Genomic DNA, 20,160 nt, shown 5'->3' on the forward strand with positions numbered 1-20,160 from the left:
GGCTGGGCGGTCTGCCAGGGCTACAGCGCAACACACACTGCTAGGCAACTGCTCTTCTGGAAGGTAGGAGTGGGCGTGGCCATGTGTGGCTGGGCGTGGACAGGGCCAGTGAGGGTGGAACTTGAGGAACTCCCAAACCACTCTCTGCCAGCACCTTGTGCAGTAGGTGGGGATGAGGAATTTTTCTTCCTGCATGCCTGCACCACCTAATGTGCACCATCGCTTGCTGGTGGTGGTCGAAGACGACTTGCTTTTGCGACCCTAACAGCCAGGTAAACATGGGATTTCAATCTGGTATGGCAGGTGCTGATAAATAACAATAGCCAACATTTACAGCAAATTACAGAAAGTGTGTATCAGGCGACATACTAAGTACTTTCAACGTTATCTCATTTAATCATTTTATCATCTCTATAAAGTAGGTTGTATTTTGTTATTTCGTATTTACAAAACTGAGGCTCGGAGGGCCCAAGTAACCATCCCAGGCAAGTTGGGGGTTTAGCATGGATTAGAAACCCTTGTGAGGTGCCTATGTATAGATTTCTTTTAACTTATCTTGCCTGGGATTTCTGAAATTCTTGAAATTGTGGATTTAAGTCCTCTATTTGGTTTTAGAAAAATTAGAGCCATTATCCAGTCACATATTGCTTTTGACCCATTTTCTCACTTTTCAGGGACTCCAGGTTAAACTTGTCATTGTATTTTTGTCTCTTCTATGTTTTTTCTTCTATACTTTTTTTGAGATTGTATGTATGTATGTATGTATGTATGTATGTATGCATGTATGTGAGTATTCATTCATTCATTTTTACCTGTAATCCAGTTTATTAATTTTCTCTGCAGCTGTTTCTTGACTGCTACTAAAGCCATTGATCAGGTTGTTATTTCAGTTATTTAGTTTTCAATACTAGAATTTTAGTTTAATGTCTTTTCAAATGTACTGTACCACTTTTTACAATAACCTATTAAAATGATACTATTATTTTTATTCTTTAAGCTATTGATGAGTAAATGACATTTATATATCTTCTAATATTAAACTATCTTGCATTGTTGTATAAACCTGACTTGGCCATTGGTGTATTATCTTTTTCATATATTGTTAGAATTTATTTGTTAATATTTGTTTTTAGGATTTCTGGATGTATATGCATGAGTGAAAATGGGCATGTAGTTTTTCGTTATTGTATGTCCTATGCTGGTTTGGAGTTATACTAGTTTCAGAGAATAAAAAAGGGAGTATAGTAGAAGAGGGAATATCCCCTTATTTATTTTGTTTATTATTAAAATAACCATTTCTTTGAACATTTGTTAGCACATTTATAAAATTTTATGTTCCTCTCCCCCACTTTTTTCCCTGAATGGGAAAATTTTAAACTACTGCTTCTGTTTATTTAAGGTTTATAAGAATATTCAGAAAGAAAAGTATTCTTTCATCAGTTTTAATAAATTATATTTTTAAAGAATTTTTCTATTTTTATCTAAAATTTTAAATTTGGTGGCATACAGTGGTTGATATATTTTATTTTTAACATCTATTTTGTTTAGTTATATCAACTTTTTTCATAATCTTTCTTTCTTTTTTTTAAATTAGTTTTACTAGAAACTTGTCTATTTTGTTAGTCTTTTCAAAGAAACATCTTTTGCTTTGTTAAGCTTCTCTTTTGTTTTTTTTGTTTTCTTCTTCATTGATAGCTGTTTTTTAATCTTTATTACTCTATTTGGGTTTACTGTTCCTTCTGCTTTCTTTGAGTTTACTGTTTGGCTCTTTTTTTTAAAAAAAACTTTTTAAGTTACTCTTAGGTCATCGGTTTTCAGTCTTTCTTCTTTTCTGATATAAATATTTTAAGCTATAAATTTTCCTTAAAGCATCTCTTTTGCTGTATTCCAGAGGTTTTGATATAAGGTATCTTTATTATTATTCTACTCTAAATTTAAATTTTTCATTATTATTTCTTCTTTAACCCATGAGTTTTAGAAAGATGTGTTTCTCTAATTCGGGAATATTCTCGGTCATTTCCTCTTGGAATAGTGCTTTCTCCCTATTTTCTCTAATCTTTTCTTCCTAAACTCCCACATATATCTTTCTTGCATTTTTATTTCTTTTTAATGTTAAACATATGTATTTCATTGTTTCTCTCTGTATCACCTATTCTCTCTAGCCTTCGTGATATTAATTCTCCTGTTTTTTTATCTGCTGCTTTCAATCCTATGAGCCATTTCTTATGCTGTTTGTATTTTTTGACTGTGAGCTCATCTTTAATGGAATATTTTAATTAGTGTTCAGTGTGTCCAAGTTTGTAGAAAGTGGTTTTGTTTTTGATTCTGCTGAGACCTTTTGGGTCTTACTGACATAGGCAATTTAAAAAAGTACTGGATTGGAATTCCCGCTAAGATAAGTTGTATAAATTCAAACTCCACATGCACATAGCATATGACATAATTGCGTAGTTAATTTCTCATTGATATCTTCTTTCCATCATCTATAGCCCTGAATGAATGGCACCATTTCTCAGTGCTTCTTGGGTTGATGGGAAGAGATATTTTAATCCTTTTTACAGTGTTTAATCCTTTTAATAGAACCTCTGTGAAGTTCTGGTTTTGTGCAGGAAGCTTAGCTGCATCTCCCACCTTGCATGGACTGAGGTTATGTCCTCTCAATTTGCGGGGGTGGTAAACCCTGTTGTCAGCCACTAGAGTCTGTATCTGGTCTGATACACCTTAAGCTCCCACTCACTACTCTGTTTTGGACATCCTTCTTTTTTTTCTGGAATGTAAGGATTTCTTTCTCTCAAGCCAGACTATATGTTTAAAACAATTTCTTCTTTCTGTGTGTGTGTTTTGTAGTTGGAGGGGGCCTGTCTGTGTCAGCTCAGCCTGCCATTTTTTTGTTGCTTTGATATAAGAAATTAGAGACCAAGGACAGAATCCTGAGGCCCAATGACAGATAAGGTATACAAAAAGGAAGTGAATTCCCACAAGGAGATGGAAGAAGTAGGGGGGAAAACTAAAAAAACGAGGACAGAGCTGGCTATTAGGAAACAAGGGAGAACAGAGCTTTTAGAAATTTTCTCTTACAATATGTGAGGCCAGCCTTTCCCAGGGGTGGCATATCATTCATTCTGCAAACTTGAGAGGCCTCTTTGGAGGGAAAACTCAGAGAAACAACAGCAGGAAGATCAGCTGAATTTACAATGGGAATCTAATACACTGGTTCTCTCCACCCCCTGCCAAGGAGAATTCCTTAGGAGTAATTTGGAAACTTCTGGTTGCTCTTGTGAACCTAGGAGGGACTCTTCTCTGCATTTTTACCTGAATATATCAACACCCACCCCACAGGACCTTTAGAGACAACAAGGAGTGGATAACTTGTTCATGCTCTTCTATCTCTATTGTTTACATCTGGTTATTTTGGGGCCAAGTGTGATATATATGATAAGAGCAAGCCCACATTACTTAGATCTTGCACCTTCCTATCCTCGCCATTCCTCTATGAACATTCTTAGCCATTACAGTTTTGGATGATGACTTTTCTGCATTCTAATCACACAGGTCATACACTTTGAGGTTCCTTTTAGGCTCTGATTAGAAAGCATTTGCGCTTCCATTTGGAGGAATCTTAGTCTTAGTTCTGTAGATTATTGTGCTTGTGGAGGAGCTCTTGCAGCTTGGAATGTATTTTTTAGCTGTGCAGGCTAAGGGGACCTATGTACACGGATGCTTAATGAGCCTGCAACAAGAATGCTAGTTTTATGTTACTACCTAAGTTTTCAAACGATGGCTGTCTTATGTCATCTTGCCACAACCCTGAAAGTGGGTAATGCTGATATCAACATCCCCATTTTACTGATGGGTTAGGGAGGTAAAATGATGTTCTCAAAGTCCATGGTAAGTTAAGATATAGCTAGGTTCATAATCTAGGCATTCCACCTCCAAGCCCGATGTTTTTCTTTCCACTCCCTTCTGCCTATGCATGTTTGTGCAGGCCTAAGTGGAGACATCCAGGTCTATGCCCAGCTTTCTGCCAATCTCCCTATGAAGCCTCTCTGCCCCTCATCCCCACCTCATGGTGATATTCCACACACTAAGAGAGACGAAGTTCCTTCCTCCCCTTTCTCTCTTGGTCCTTGTATCTAAAGATATCTGTCAGTGCTGCTGACAGACTTTAGACAAAGGCAAACAAATTGTTGACTCAACTCACAGAATTTACACCAAAATTTTTATAGCATTTCTAGGGGAGAAACAGTGGGCAACACCACCTTTATTGGCATTACTTTTTATTGAATACAGACTTACAGTCTTTAAATAATTTGAATATAGTGTTTTCAATATCCAGTCTTTAGTCATACATATATTTATTTAAAGCACAAAACTATAACTTAGAATGGAAAGGTGATAAATACACATTACATATTGCCATAAATCTAAAAATATTTTATAAAAATAGAACTCAAATGACTTTATGTATTTTGGCAACTTAGCAGTATTGTAAGGTGGCCACATACATTTTTATTATGTAATCACTGTCCTAAAATGACTGTCTCCAGGTTTCTTTTTCCATCTCTTTGGGGACACTTGGGACAGTCTCCTTTACCAGGGTCCCCACAGAGTTGCCCATGGCCATGGCTCAGTACTGCCTTTGCATAAAGACTCTGTGCACCCACCTGTGCTTGGAGGGGGAAGACCAGCTTCCAACCTCTTCCTCAGGGAGAGGAGATGTCCCTCCTGCCAAATGTCCCCCATCTACACTTTTTGAAGCCCTCACAGTGCATGGTTGATATCTGAATATAGAGTCACTTTTCTCTCCCTATACTGCGAGGAAGGCAGATGTGAGTTTGATTCTGTTAAGTCAGTGTAAAAAGTTTGAAATAAAAATCATCCAAACAATGCCCACTGGGATAACATCATCCTGGCAATGTGCACCAGTGCCCACTTGCTTGTGCAAGGCCTTTTATACATTTCTCACAGCCTTGCAAGATTGGGACATTCTTGTCCCCCACTTACTTGATCATGTAGGGAATTCAGTCTCTGGGCACTTAAGTCTCTTGGCCAAAGGTCAGCAGGGCTGCCTGATGCCAAAACTAGAGCTCTGTACCTGCCCAGAAATCTATGGAGAAAAACCGGAAGAGAACTCAGATGTGCACTGTGTTCATTGGGTGAGAACAGACTTTGGGTCAACTTACAGCAGGTAGACAGCAGTTCCCCAGACATTACCAGGACTCTTAGGCTGCAACTTCCCAAGGGGAATAGAAAGGTAGATATCTGAGGGCAGGAGCAAGGACCTACAGATCAATGACTTTGAAGGGCACTACCAGAATCTCCTAGATCATTCAATAGAAATCTGCAATCTAGAAACCAGAGGCTCAAGGAATTAACGGGCTGCTTGGAGCTTCTTTTGTTTTCAGAGAGCTGAGCAAGGTTAAAATGCCTGCCTCCATCTCTGCCCCGAGGTCAAAATGCAGACTGCATGCATAGTAGCCCCCAAAATGGACACGTGCAGTGTCCCTGGGTTAGAGTGGAATGCTTAAAATGTCACGGAGCATAGCGGGATGGGTGGGGGTGGGGAAGACTTTTTTAGGAAACCCCCTCAGGGAGCATAGTGAAAATGGAAATGATGAGACCTGAACTCTACCTTCCTCAGGACAGAGGCAGTCTGCCTCACCTGTTTGCAGTTTTGATTTTTCCGGTTGCTTTCTCACTCCTTTGTCCTTTTAGATTTCCCATGAAAATATACCCCAATAATATAATATCCTCCATGATCACAGCCTCTCAGGACAATCTCGACTCTGGCTGTCTGGACCGTCTGCCCCTCTATCAAGGCTGGCTCTGGACATGGCCATTCCCTCTACCTGGCCCTGCTCTCTGCCAGCTTTCATCTCAGCCCTGAGGCCAGTGGAGAGACCTGCCCTGGCCTCCTCCACATGGGTTTTAGTCAGAACCCTTGGACAATATCCTCCACAGAAAGAAGTCCAGCTGTCCAAGGGTGTCCTGCTTGGGCCACTGAGATAATTTTTTGAAATTAATGTTGCAGCGGTTTTCTTAAAAGCCTCTCTTAAGAATAAACAAAACAAAACAACAACAACAGAGAACTCCCAAGGCAACCCACTCTCTTCTCTTCTAGAAGGCAGATCACCTGTCTGAACATGTTTCCTATGAAGGGGAGTGGAAAGCAACCAGAAAAAATGCTAGTGGCAGGATCCTTGGGAAAGTAGGATGGTTCTCCCTCCACTCCACTGCTTGCCCTGGGCTGTGTTTGCTCATCCTGGACTGCCTCAGAGGTCCCTGGGGAAGCAGAGAGCAGCGACTACTTCAGGGCAATGGCAGGCGAGTTTTTCTCCCTTCCAGAATAGTCAGACCAGATTTTCTGAACTCAATGGAAGGCTGCCCCTGGGAGGCGGAAGGAGAAACATGTTTGTGGTCCTAGGTCACAATATTTTAAATTAACTTGGGCTTTCTCTCTCTCTCTCTCTCTCTCTCTCTCTCTCTCTCTCTCTCTCTCTCTCTTTCTCTCTCTCTCTGTGTGTGTGTATGTGTGTGTGTGTGCATGCGTGTGTGTGTAGGGGAGGGGCTACTTATAGGACTGTATGGCTTGGCAGGCCACTCTGAATGATCACACTGCATTGAATCTGAAAACGAAACCTCCCTACTCCTCTCAAAAATAAAAGAGGTAATGACTTGCAGTTAGCCTCTTCCCTCATGATTCATGTAGGTACATTACACTTAATAAGGTGACTCATTCTTTCATTGGGCAAAAACAAGACCTAGGTGCTAGGTCCTGTTGGGGAAGCATACACCACTGAGGCCATGGAGGGAAGTCAGCGTGCCCTTCCTTACTTCCCCACCTCACCCAGGCCACCTCCAAGCCAGGCTGGTCTTATTTTCAGTACACAAGCCAGAGGGCACAGTGATTGTTAATAATGATTCCCATGCATAATGAGGGACACTTTCCTTGGGACACTCAGCTTTGAGTGAAGTCTAAATGTGGTCTGTGTGTTGGGCCCCGAGGACAGGGAGCTGCAGAAAGCTGAGGAGAGGGCCGGGAGCAGGGGTTGGCGGAGTCTGGCAGCTGCAGAATGCTTGATTTGGGAAGGTGACACCTAGTGGTAGGAGTCAGGGTTGGTGGCCCTGGCTGGGTCTTTTTGCTTTTCCTTTTGTTGACAGTGGCTCACCAATGGGAGACTGTGGCAGACTGCAGAGGTCTCTCATTTCAGTGAGGCTTTCTTCCACAGCTTTCGCAAACTTGGTAGAAGAGGTCTCCTTGCAGCCGTGGAAGCTGGAGATGCAGAAGAGGATGCTTTCGGGCTGGGGGTTGTAGCAGGTGCCATACCCATTGGGCACCACAGGTCCATAACAGCAAAACATGTCCATGGTTGTGGGTACCTGGAAGAGAGGACATATTAGGAACTGCTTGTTCTGAAATGCAACCCGTGAGCCTGCTAGAATGAATAGCGTTCCAACAACCCCGGAGGCCTTGATAGAGTATTTGCTCCTCTGTTTTCCACCTGGGTATTTGACTGAATTAACTAAATCAACCAATTGCTTCATCATGGATGGTCATGGCCAGAGTCATAAAAACAAACCCATTTAACTGCATGATATCAGAAGAAGAGGGGCCATAAACCACTCCCTGGTGTGAAATCTGCTCTACTGTGGAGTCAGAAGCTTTCAGATTCACCTGCTGCTGGGTCTCTGCTGAGTCTCTCTTTCACCTGGGGGCTGTTTGAGGCACCAAGGCAATCAGGGTAATTTACTAAATGGCACCCTGGTGACACCCAATGGTTCGATGGTTTCCCAGAGGGAGTAATTTATGAACTGGAGGAAATCTGGCCTGTCTCTTCTGTCTATTTCCTCCACATCCTTAATTACTGTCAGCATTGCCTGGCTGTTCTGATTTTCTCCACATAGCCTGGCTATGCACAATTACCCAGCACTGGGCGTTTCAAAATTGGCCATCAATTGGAGTTTTAGTTATGCGCCTAATACGTTTTGAATTTAGTGTGCTGAGATTTTATAATCCAGATCACAAATCAAGAAAAGGTGTTTCTGAAGGTATTCATGCCATAAATGTTCGTTTTTAGTTAAAAAAAAAAAAAGCTCAAACCATTGCACCCCAATTAATTTTATTAGCTGGTCTTAGGGGAAAATAGAACACATTTTGGGCAAGTGTAGAGTGGGGTTTGTTTTAAACCTACTGGTTTCTGGCACTATGTACTTGGGCCTTTAGAAATGACACTGACTGTTTTATGGGGCAGAACAAACCATTAGTCCTGCTAATAGAGTCACCTCATTGTTAGATAAATTTGCCGTGCAACAGCCAAAGGCCATAAAGCCATTCCAAAGCACTTTTTGCCCATGGATGGTTTCCTGAAGAATTTATGTTGTGTTCTGCCCTCCTTTGTTCATGTCGGTGAGCTCACTGCTGTAATGACAAAATCAAATTACTGAGGGGGCTTTTATCCTCAAACACAACTTTATGAGCTCCTTTTATTGCCCACATCTAGCTTTTCACAATGAGATGGAATTTTAGAAAAATGATGCATGGGTGGGTGGCAATACTTTGTCTTCTAAGCTGTGCCTTTCCCTGATGGATTTCATTCTGTCTTTGTGACAGTGGTTCTCCAACAGAATCAGCCTGTGGTGCTGTTTAGGAGACACTAGACTGGCAGCTAATTGCCAGCTATTGGTTGCGCAGCCCTTTACAATAATGGGTGTGACCTGCTTGGAGAGCCCTGTCCATGCCAGTTACTGAGCTGGGCTTTCTACCTATGTCATTGCATCTAGTTGAGCCAGGACTTCTTCTTATGCCTGTCAGGCTTCAGAGCCTGTGGCTATCATGGTGGAATACCACTGTCTCTCAGGTAACAGATTAAAAGTTAGTAGGGTACCAGAATGGGTGCTTCTCTAACCTGTCTACCTCTGCTGAGGTGGCATCTGGGATTACTCTCATTTAGAAGATGGGAAACCAGAGCTCTGACCATTTAGGTCATTTTGCCGAAGGTCACAGAGCTTGTTAGAAGAAGACTCAGAACTTGCCTGACTCCAGCCAGTAGACTGTATTCATTGAGCTCTTTTGAAAGCCCACTGGTTACACTAAGTGGCCTTTTGGGCACTGGCTACAATAGGGCTGTACCTGGCTGGTGGAGAGGACAAATTGATTGCTCATCAAGTATGTTTCATCCGTGAACATTTCAGGCAGCTCCTTGCACATGTTCCGGGCCAGCTCCCGCAGCCCTAGCAGGTGGTTGTCAATAGCCATCCCTGTTACGGCCTGGGCAGTAGGGGGGCAAAGAACAGGAAATGAGACATAGGCTCCCATGTGCCTCCTCCCCACCTCTCTAGTCCATAATGCTAATGTCGACTCCAATGGCCACGGTTAATCCAGTGCTTGCTGCAGACAGTGTGTGTGTGTGGCTGCCCAGGACTGACTACTTTACCACATGGCCTCTGCTTCTTGGGCCCTTATGCAGTTCTGTGTGCACAGGATGAGTCCAGATTGGGTTGTGTTCTAACATGAGGAAGCCTGCTTTAAGGTTGGTGGATCTGAGTCTCCTCCCATGGTCACTGCTGATGTGCACTGTGTATAACCACTTGGTGCTCTAAGTGGAAGGAGTAGGATGGCTGGGCTATCCCCAGTATCTTCTCAGGAAGGGGAGGAGTCTGGGGAGAAGGAAAGGTGCTGGCCCGAGGACTGCTGATGGCGAGAAGAGCCCCAGGCTGTCCCTGGTCAGACTCTCACCACAACCAACACTTTATCCTCTAGCAGGAACCCAAGGAATGAGGATAGATGGCATTAAGATCTGTTTCTGAATCTTGGCTGCTATTTCATAGGCCCAGAATGAATTAAACTCAACTAGATTCATTTTCTAAGAAATCATTTTGAGATAGAAACTAGACATCTTGGCACAGGCTCAACTGATGTTTTCAAGGGGAAAGCTTGTTGAACGAAGAAAGGTTATTTTTCTTTTTATTACAAGATATTTAAGCTTTTATCAAAGGCTAAAATAATAGCTTGAGAGGAGCTCCAGAATCTCTATATGGGAGGCACTCAGGTTGATGGTATGGCTGGAAGTGGGGCAATGGGCCAGGGTATTCATGCTACGTCTTTTCCACTTGAGGCTGCATGTGTAGCATCCACACTGGTTTTGCTTGGATTATATGTTTACTTGGGGCAATTTGGAGGGCTGATGGAAACATGGAGGCCACCTTTGGCCTATAGTAATAAGTCAACATAGGGTAATTGTGAGTAATAATTAGGGGTTTCATGGTTACATAAGATGGCCACTTAGTCATTAAAGCCCCTCATAGGAGGAAGCCTCTTATCACACTGAACTTTGTTCAGGTTTACAAGGCACGTTTTGGGATTTGACAGCTGTTTTCTTTCAGTTGGGAATTAATGCATAAAGATGACTCAGAGGCTCCAATCTCTCCAAATGCACCTAATTATAGGCTGAAAAGACATGTTATAAACCACAGCTCACTTTAGATGCGTCCCGTCAGGACAGGGTAAGAACTTTGAGCCCACCTATGAAGTAGAGCACACTTCTCATTTCTCTGGTTACTTCTGTCTAATTGCTGACTTGTATAGATCTACAGAAGCAGCTGCTCTGTGCAGCAGCCAACCCACCCATGTTTTCATCATCTCTAAACCCACTGTAGCAACCAGAGTCAAGTAGTAATGAGTAATACAACTTATTCATTCATTCATTCATTCATTCAGAGAATTTTAATTGATGCCTACTATGGGCCCAAGGCTGCTGAGCACTGACGTGACAACAGAGAACATAGCAGTCCTACACTCAGCCGTCATGAAGCCTTATGTGTGGTGGGAGACAGATATAAACTAATTCTTCAAATAAACTCGTGATTATCATCCAAAGTAAGTGCTATGAAGGAAACCACAAAGTTCTGTGAGAATATGTGATAGGAGGCCTGGACCACATTTGCTCCTTCACCAGAATTTCCTTTCTCCACTACCACTATCAAATATACTTGCCAAATATCTGGAGAATTTCTTGTTCTTGCATGGCCTGCCAGGGACTAGGTTTACCTAGAAAGCATCTTCATAGCTCTCCTCTTCCCATCCCCTATCTCTTTAATGTAGTTGTTCCCATAAACTTAAAATAGTTAACATAAAATAACCCTATGGCAATGCTTTGGAGGATAATTTTCTAAATTTTTTTTTCAAAAAATTTTAAATTATTATCAAAGTTATGTATTTACATAGTTTAAAACCCCTTAAATCAAAGGCTTATGTCACCTTGCCAGCACTGAATCCCACTCCACAGAGGTAACCACTTGGAATGCTTTTGTCATTTACTTTCTTGTTTCTAAACAACATGCTTAGACAGCCATTATTGCATTTTTTCAGTTTTATCTGTAATCTTCTTATAGATGAACTTTGGCTCTTTTATACCCCTGCTCCCCTAATACACTTCCACTCTCCCATTCTCCCAATAGAGTTACATTTTAACCCTTCGTTGTTTGATCAACATTCAGTGTTTACAAGATTATAATTATGTAGGTATTCACAGCTGAGTTCAATAGTGTATTATGATTAAAATTCCTTTCTTATTCAATATTTTATTTTCCTTAAAATTGACAATTCTTAAATAATTAGATTGTACTTTTTCCCACTTGATCTATCTTTGTATTTATAACTCATGAATTCCTAAACTCTCAGCCAGAAGCATAAAACTTCCCTCAATGCATTAAAATATATCTGATAATTTATCCATTTTATTCCTCTTCTCACTTTTTGCTCTTCTATAAACTGGTTGCTTCCTAGGTCTGCTGAGCAGCTAGCTTGGGATCTCCTTTTACTATCATCTTTCTCTATCTCTTTTCTTATATTTAATCTTCAGATTTTTGGATCCTATGATTTCCTTTTTGTTTCATTCTCTTACTGTAGTGGTCTACATCCTGCAGAAAAGAGAGCTTAATAAGTAGAAATTTTGAGACCTTATCTGTCTAAAAATGTCTTTATTCTATCTGCAAACTTGATAATAGTTTCGCTGGGTATGGAATATACATAAAAATAATTTTCTCTCAGAATTTGAAAACATTGCCTCACTATCTTCCACCTTCCAGTGATGCTGTTGAGTGAGAAGTCCAAATACATTTCTACCATATTTTCCCCCTGAGTTATTTTTTATTTCTTGAAAAAAATTTTTAGAGTTTTATTTTCTTATTTATGGATATAATAACATCCTTCATTTTTCAGAGGATTTCAATTATAGTTTTAAAAAAGTCATATTTCCTGCATTGTTTTCATTCTTTTTAAGTTATTTTAAAAATTAAACAAAACTGTACTGACTTCAGTCTTTTATGTTAGCAGCTCTCCTCCATGTTTGATAAGTTATGACTATTTGTTTATATCTAAGAATAATACACCAAAAAGATATGTATGTGAGAATGTGCTTGTAAACTGGTGGACTTCACTGTGATGTGAGCTGGCTGGGCTATTATATTGGGGACCCCAATGGTCAGTATCTGTGACTCTGTTCTCTCTTGTCTTGGTCACTTTTACCACGTAGAAATCCTCTAATGTCCTGCTTGGAGAAGAGATGGTAATAAAGGTGGTTCCCAGTATACCTGGAGCTGAGTGGCCAAGGGGTATACCACTGAGTAAACAAACTTTGATTAATCCCCCTATTTTAAGGACAGTGTCCACTCCCTCAGATGTACCTGATGTCCCTAAGTTTAGAGTCTTTTCTTCAACCTCTTCAGAAGAAAAGCTTCTAGTCTACTCAACCAATTATCTTCTTTAAGTCCCACATATACCCCTACTTTTGGTGGGTGCCCCCAATGCCTGAGCCATTCTGAGGTTCTGCAGTGTAGTTCACTGGGCTCCTGGGCCTCCCTCACTGTTTGCTTGGGTTTCAGCTATCTCTGGTCTGCTAAGTTATTTGCCATCTGTTCTTCTTTTTAGCTCTAAGACTTTGCTGTCACTACCTTTTCCATCCTCTTTGCTATAGTGTATTTGTAGCTTTAAAAATCCCTTTGCCAACATTTTTCAGGATTTCAGAAGGAGTGACAATAAACCTTTGCGTTCAATCCACCATGTTTAATCAGAAGTTTGTGCTTCCTCTTCAACCCCCTGCCCCTGCTCTATTTCAGTCTTTACACCAGCTAATCCATCGATTAGCTGCCTCTTGACAGACCACCCCCTGGTCTAACCAGTTTTTATACATGGTCAACAGAGTAGCTTTATGACAGGAAAATCCAATATCATGAGCTTTCCTGCTCCTCTGTTCTTTGCACACACTGAATTACTTGCTTTTCCTCCAATGTGTCATATGCTCTCAAGACTTAGTCTTTATACATGTTGTTCTCTTCTGGGGTCATCCTTCTCTTCTATGTCTGTTACAAGTACCGATTCATCCTTCAAGTCTCATATTGAGCACCACTTCCCAAGCAGAGGAATGAGCTAGCACCTGCATGCTCTCTACTGCTTCTTGAGGGCTCCTTTTGCATAGCATTGGATATATCATTTAAGGGCCTCTCCTCTTAACTACACATAAACTCCCTAATGATAAGGCTTATGGACTTCATTTTTTATTTCCTAGAACCCAGAGCTTTATCTGGCATGAAACAGAAAACCAAAAAATAGCTTTTGATTACATGAGAATGAGCTTGATTTTTCCTGAACAGAACAAACACTTCACTCTTTAAATAAATTAGGGATCTATATTAGAGAATATATGAATTAGAGGAAAGTCTATATTGGCTAATTCTAAAACCCAGATATGTGTTGTATTTGCTTTTAAGTATACAGAGTGAAGTCTAGTTAACTCTGTTTGTAATTTGTATGATTGTTCAAAAACTGTATCAGAGTGGTTTGCAATTAATATATTGATCACCACCCGTAGTAGTAGCTTATTCTCTGATGTTTGTGTGCTGGTTTTGCAATGCTAGAAAATAAATTATTTTCCTAAACCAGGGAACCATTTTCCTTATAAAATTTTGATGTCACTATTAATTTTCAGAAAAGGCTTTGTATTCATAGGCAGTGTAAATAGAAACATAGGAATGAGAACCTAGACCCAACCTTAAGTGGGAATAAATACTGCCTTGCCTGTGATTGTGCAAGGTGTACAAGCCACTACAGTTTGTCAGGCTTAGGTACCATCCCCTCATATTTCACTCCTCTTTTTGTATAAACTATAAATTGCTATATGTATTTGGTGCTATTATTATTGTTGTTGTTGTTTCAAAGACCATTCATTGTATTCTCATAAAATCTATGTAGAAAGAAGGAGTGGTGTGCTACATGGGTTCTAAAGATAATAAAGAGGCTCCAAGAGGCAGGATGGCCTTGCCAAGTCGCTTGGCAGTGGGTGGCCCAGCTCTCAACCAGTCTATGCTGAGACTCTACTCTTGTAGGCCCAGCTTTGACACAGCCTATAGCCATGATCTCAAGTGAGGCAGCACCTCATCACTCACCATGACCGTGTACTCAGTTTGGGCTCGGATGGCATCCTTCAGGAGCAGAAACTTCTCCGAATCCTGTTAACAGATAAGAAACACAGCACACAGGGCTTTAAGAGGCTGCTCAGTGACAAACAAGTCAAAAGAGCTGGTTGTTATGGAGCTAAGCAGATGGGTGGCCTCCTTGAGACTCCTAAGGCAGAGTAGAACTTACCGGCATGTCAGCCTTGTGGTCAGTGATGGCTTTCACAAAACTCAGTGCCTCTGGAGTGGCTGATCGAATATTATCCACCCGTCCCTCTTGGAATCGGCGAATGGACGCACTCTCATAGGTGGGCACGAGTCTCCTGTGGAGCCTGCACGAGATGAAGGATGAATGGCAAACAGTGATACATTCTCAGGGACTCAGGAATGCTGAGAGAAAAATAGTTCCAGCAGGCTTTATTTTTACAGTCCTGACTTTAGTTGGCTTAGTATTTCATTTTAATGTTAATAGAATTCTAGAGGAGATTTCCCAAAGACGAATGTCAGGATGTCTCTAATATGAAGAGCTATGTACGCTTCCATAAACTAGTGATACTGCACAGATATAAAATAAAGAAATGATACTAGTTTTTTTAAAAAAAAAAATCCCAATCTGGTGGGAAACCTAGAATTTTCTGTGAGACCGATGAGTGATTAATAGCAAAGAATGGAGTAATTGTGTAGTTAATCATTCACATCTTTGAGAGAATCTTATTTTATTTAAAGCAAATCATTCATGACCTATGGAGAGGCCTCAGTGATCATGGGTGTAAACTGCTGCACAGGCCCACCTGTTCAGGGAAGCTGGGCTTCCAATAAACCCATGGGCACCATGGCTGTCCCTCTTTTTCCTCAAGTCTGTGATGGGAGCAGCAGTGGCCACACCAGCACCGGCCAGGGAAAGTCTCTTCCTTATACACATGAACCAAACAAGCACTTTTAGGCTTGCATACCTGACTGGCACACACCTTTTTCTACTAGTTAGTAAAGTCCTAGGTGTTGGGTTTTGGGGAAGGGCAAAACAGAACACAAAGAAGAGTAGTGACAGCCCAAAGTCACACAGCAAATGGTGGCTATGTCTTAGTCTCTTCAGGGCACATCTCTTCCACACTGGGTGAGCTCTAGGAGGGGGAAGGCCAAGTCTGATTCAGCACAGTGCTTGGCTCTGTATTGCTTGGTGAGCAAGTGAATAAACTTCCTGTACACTTATATCTCATTTCCCCAAGATACTGGCAAGGAGCTCATTTCCTCTATCTCTGTGGCCCCTGGAGGCAAATGCAATGCCAGGCACAAAAGTAGATGCCATCACTGGCTGTTTATTGATCAGCCCCAATTTAGGCAGCTTCCAGGTTTTTGCTGAATCCAGAAACAGATTTTTTAAAAAATTGTTACAGTTTAGATTCTGAAGAATGTTCTCCATGGGAAGCAGATCATATTTCAGCTATTCAATGAGCCCAGGAACCTCTGCCACATCCATTCCTTGCCATGTCCAGTGACGGCAAAGATTGCATGAGGAGGAGGTGCTCTGTATAGGTTCTACCAGCTCCTCTTGGTTATAGATTTGAAGCTCTAAAGTGCTCATTGAAAAGTGTCCCCATTTATGGCTCCAGCAGGACACCAACTGTATGGCCCATTTCAGCCAGTTGCTATCTCTGAGTACCAGAATGGCACTGACTACAGTTCCAGATGCCAGGTCCTGCCATAGCTCAATACTGGCGAGGTCTCTGTGTCCCAGTCCACTGTGGGGTGATGTCAGCTTTTCTGAAGGAGCCCTGAGAGGACAGATGCTCAGACTGGCTGCTCCTTTCCCTGTGAGTTATAGCCCTGCATGGGACACTGGGAACCAAGATGGTGTGTCCACATGGGTGCTGCCTGCTCATTAGTGAGACTTCCTTGTCCAAGCTTTATCACAAGATCTCCTCGTGTTCCCCTGGATGTTGCAAAGAGAAAGCAGGTTTGGTGGGGCAAGTACTATTTACTAGCTGTGCCAGTTTATGAGCTGTTGCTTCTGGAATGCTGGAGCCACCTGAAGCCAATCCTATCTTGAGGAAGATCTACTTCGCATATTAGTTTTAGCCTGCTGTAAAAGGTGAGTGGGGCACCCTACTCTGCATTCAACCCTTACTTCCTATACTTCACCTCTTCTCCAACACAGAACTATCATTCTAGAGTTTTTTCTAAACCACAGACCTGACTATGCCACCCCCAGCTAATACTCTTGTAGTGTCTATTTGTGTTTGACTTAGTACTTGATGCCTACTCTGTGCCAAGAGTGTGAGACACCCAGAGTGTCATGCCTAGGGGAGACAGTCTAGAAAGCAAAATCAACAAATCAACGAAGAAGGCAGTTCACACGAATAATAATTACTATGAAAGAAAAAGAGAACATAATGGTATGACAGAGAACTAGGTGGCAAGGGGGCCTGAGGTGGCTCCTTCAAAGGGGTCACGAAAAGCCTCTAAGGGCTGATACCTGAGTGGTGGGAAGGACCTGGCTGGTGAAGAGTGGTAGTGACAGGTCGGTAGGTAGAGGCACAGCAAGAGCAAATGTCTAGAGGCAGGAAAGAGCTTAGGGGAGGACCCCAGGAGAGGCAAGCTCACAGGGAGCCTTTCTAAGCATACTGGGAAGCCATTGGGAGGATTCAAGGTGACAAATAATATATTTGATTTGCATATTTCCAAGTTTACACTTTATGAAGACAGAATATAGTGGGCAAGATTGGAGGCAGAGACCCCTGGGGAGCGTGCTGCAATTGACCAAGCATGAGATGGCAGGGCCTTGGGAGGGGCTGATGGCAGTGGAAGTGGAAGTGGAAAGCAGAGAATGGGTTTGAGAGAGACTTGGAAGATGAGAGATGGGGACAAATCAAAGATGAGCCCAAAACCTTTAACTTGACCCACTGGAGGATGCTAGTTCCATTTTCTTATTGAGGTCAGAAAGCCAGTGAGGAGGTGGGGGATATGTCACAGATACCCAGGGGCCCAGGTAGGCTGGGTGAGATCAGGAGGAGGAGCATCTCCTCAATTTGATGTCCCCATCACTTGCCTGGCCTTAGTTAGCTCTGTTCCTGTCTTGTAAGCTTTGTGTCCTGGGCCATCACTCATGCGACTGACTGACTGACTGTGACATCCTTCTCTTTTCTGAGATTGGACTCACACCTTGAAACCCAGTTAGGTGGCACCTCTTTCCATGTACCTTGTCCTGGTCATCCATCTGTCCTCTGGGCCCCCAGAAAGTTGTCCTCCCTAGAGGATACTTCTATACTCTAGAGTCTAGAGCAACTTGTCAGTTAGCCCACCTGGGAAGGCTTTGCTCACCTGTAGAAGGCCAGTTGGAGGGCCACCTGAATAAAAGCATCAGGGCTGAATTTCTGCTTCTTAATGAATGTTTTTCCATAGTTGTCAAACTTATAAACAGTGAAGTCCAGATTCTTTACTATTCTGTGGGAGAAAAAGAAAAAATGTTTTTATTGCATGCAAAATAGATTTCACACACCACAGAGTCTAATCAAGTTTCTTGAGCCTGGTCTATGTCCTAGCACTCTGGAAGTTCAAGACACAGTGCCTGCCTTCCAAGAATAGATTGAAGGTCAGAGACAGTTGTTGACATGTGGAAGTGGCCAGATCAAGGGTACTCTGAGCTGAAGGTGAGGCTTGACTGGGCAGGATGGTGGCCCTGCTCTGGGGCTGGAGGGAGGTGGGCCTGGCTGAGGGAGAGTCACGGGGGTGGGAGAGTCACGGGGTTAGGAGAGTCATTTGCATAGGTAGAGAGAACACTACCTGCAAACAAAATTCTAGAAACCTGCTGCCCATTGAAGGAGGCCCGAGATAAGCCATTTATTTGACTTGTTTGGGAAGGTGTATTTAGCATCCTTATGAATTCTTTTGGCATTTTGGCCATCCTGCCAAATCCACAAACACTCTTTGTCCAGGGAAAAGCTTATTTCTCAGATGGCTACTGGCCACATCTCCTTACTGAGACTCATTCGTGTCGTGCTTTGGAAAGGAAAGTCTAGAGCCTGGTCACTGGTCACAGTCATCCCAACTAAGGTTGCTTGTCTGGTCTTCACCAGTGACTAAAAATATATTATACCCAGAAACTGCTGCTGTAACTTCCATGACATGCCCAGGTCTTTGTGGCTTACAAATATTGTCAGAGTAGCAGGAAGATTCCTTGAGTCTACACTGAGACCCTTGAGCACTGGTCTCTCACTTCCTGCCCCCCAATCATGACCAGTCTCCTCCTCCTCCTCAATGAATTTGGAGTCTGGGCTGACAGCCTGGTGGAGCAAAATCCAGTAAGGTCCACACCATCCATTCAGCAGCCATGCGTGAGTGCAGAGCCAGAGGGGCAACCCTGGCTCCCCACTCATATACTCCCTCCCTCAGGATTCAATGCTTCCTGCCTGCCCCTCTTCCAATTATTCCTCCTGTTTCAGGTGAGCTTAGCTCTTAGTGGGGCCATGCCAGATTCTGGGGACTGGACTCAGCAGGACAGAGAGCCAGTTCCCATTAGAACTCACTCCTCAGTCTGGCCTGTTGACCCACTGTTCCCAGACAGGCTGAGCTCATGTTTACCACAGCATCCTGGAAACCTTTTGCCCAAGCTTTGCCCACCCATTTTCATGGGCAGCTCAGGGCCTCCCCCAACTATAGGCCTCTCTCCAGAAGGAGGAGCTGGGGGCCTCAGGATCAAGTGGGGGCTGGTCTAACTCCTATAAGCGAGCAGGCTCCTCCTTCCTCTCAGGCTCATCGGCCTACCAACTTACTCCCCTAGTGGCCTGCTTATCCCAAGAACAGCTGTGTAAGGTTGAGATATCAGCACCACTTTATGGGTGAACATCTACAGCCTCTCTCATCCTTCCACAAAAGCTAGTCAGCCTCCATAACAGCTTGCAGTGGACCTGTCCTCTGCATCCCTTAGCATCCAAGCTACACTCTGTCCAGCTCACCTACCCTATTTTCAGTCTCCTCCATGGCTCCCCAAACTCCTGCACAAAATCCTCTAGAGCTCCTTGCAGCTTTCAGGCCCTGTGATGTAAAGAATGTGAAGCTCTTCACAATGTGGCCCCAACTTCCCTTCAGTGCCCCAACTCTGGCCATTCTCTCAGTTGCTGGTCTCCAAAGCTGCCTGCATCTCTTATGAACCTGCCCTTTCCTACAGCTGCCTGCAACACCAACTCCTCCCCATCCTTCAAGGCTCATCTTTGCAAAGCCTTCCCTCAATGTCCTGGCAGAGCTCAGCCCTCATGTCCTCTATGAGTTCAGGTCTGTAGGCCTCTCCCTGGTTTATTGCATCACACATCTTTGCACTGGAAGTCCACTTCCTCTGCTAATGGAAGGAGGGCAGGTCCCATGGTACATCCATTTCTGTGTTCTCAGAGACTGGCACATTCTATATCCCTGCACATATGAGATGAATGAATGAATGAATGAATGTGCTCATTCTCACTTCCTGAATGAGGGAATGAACGACCAAGGTCCAGAATCAGTTGTCAGCTCCTGGTTCCTTTCGCACTATGCCACTGCCAGGATTACCCCCCGAAAAGGGCCCACACCTGTCCCTGGCCCTCCTGCCTGCGTCTGTTAGGGCCTAAACTGTTCTTGGGAATAAAGGCCCCCTTGTCAGGTTGCAGTGAAAATTCAAGCAAATTGAAATAGCTTGGATTCAAATGACCTATTCAAACTAGTTGTTTATTACTTCTTTGA

At 42.8% G+C, this 20,160-nt stretch overlaps 1 protein-coding gene across 1 annotated transcript in view; it reads right to left on the reverse strand.

Annotated features, from left to right (window-relative positions):
- Window positions 1-7,052: 7,052 nt before the first annotated feature.
- CHAT (choline O-acetyltransferase) overlaps window positions 7,053-20,160 on the reverse strand; it is a 44,672-nt gene continuing 31,564 nt past the window's right edge. Inside the window, exons 10-14 of the mRNA XM_016140931.2 lie at window positions 17,770-17,892; window positions 14,642-14,783; window positions 14,443-14,505; window positions 9,131-9,268; window positions 7,053-7,380 (exon numbers count right to left, since the gene is read on the reverse strand). Coding sequence (XP_015996417.2) covers window positions 7,111-7,380; window positions 9,131-9,268; window positions 14,443-14,505; window positions 14,642-14,783; window positions 17,770-17,892 — 736 coding nt within the window. The 3' untranslated portion in view covers window positions 7,053-7,110. The remainder of the gene's footprint in view (window positions 7,381-9,130; window positions 9,269-14,442; window positions 14,506-14,641; window positions 14,784-17,769; window positions 17,893-20,160) is intronic.

The sequence above is a fragment of the Rousettus aegyptiacus genome, unplaced genomic scaffold (assembly GCF_014176215.1).
Source record: "Rousettus aegyptiacus isolate mRouAeg1 unplaced genomic scaffold, mRouAeg1.p scaffold_m13_p_6, whole genome shotgun sequence".
Classification (NCBI taxonomy): domain Eukaryota; kingdom Metazoa; phylum Chordata; class Mammalia; order Chiroptera; family Pteropodidae; genus Rousettus; species Rousettus aegyptiacus.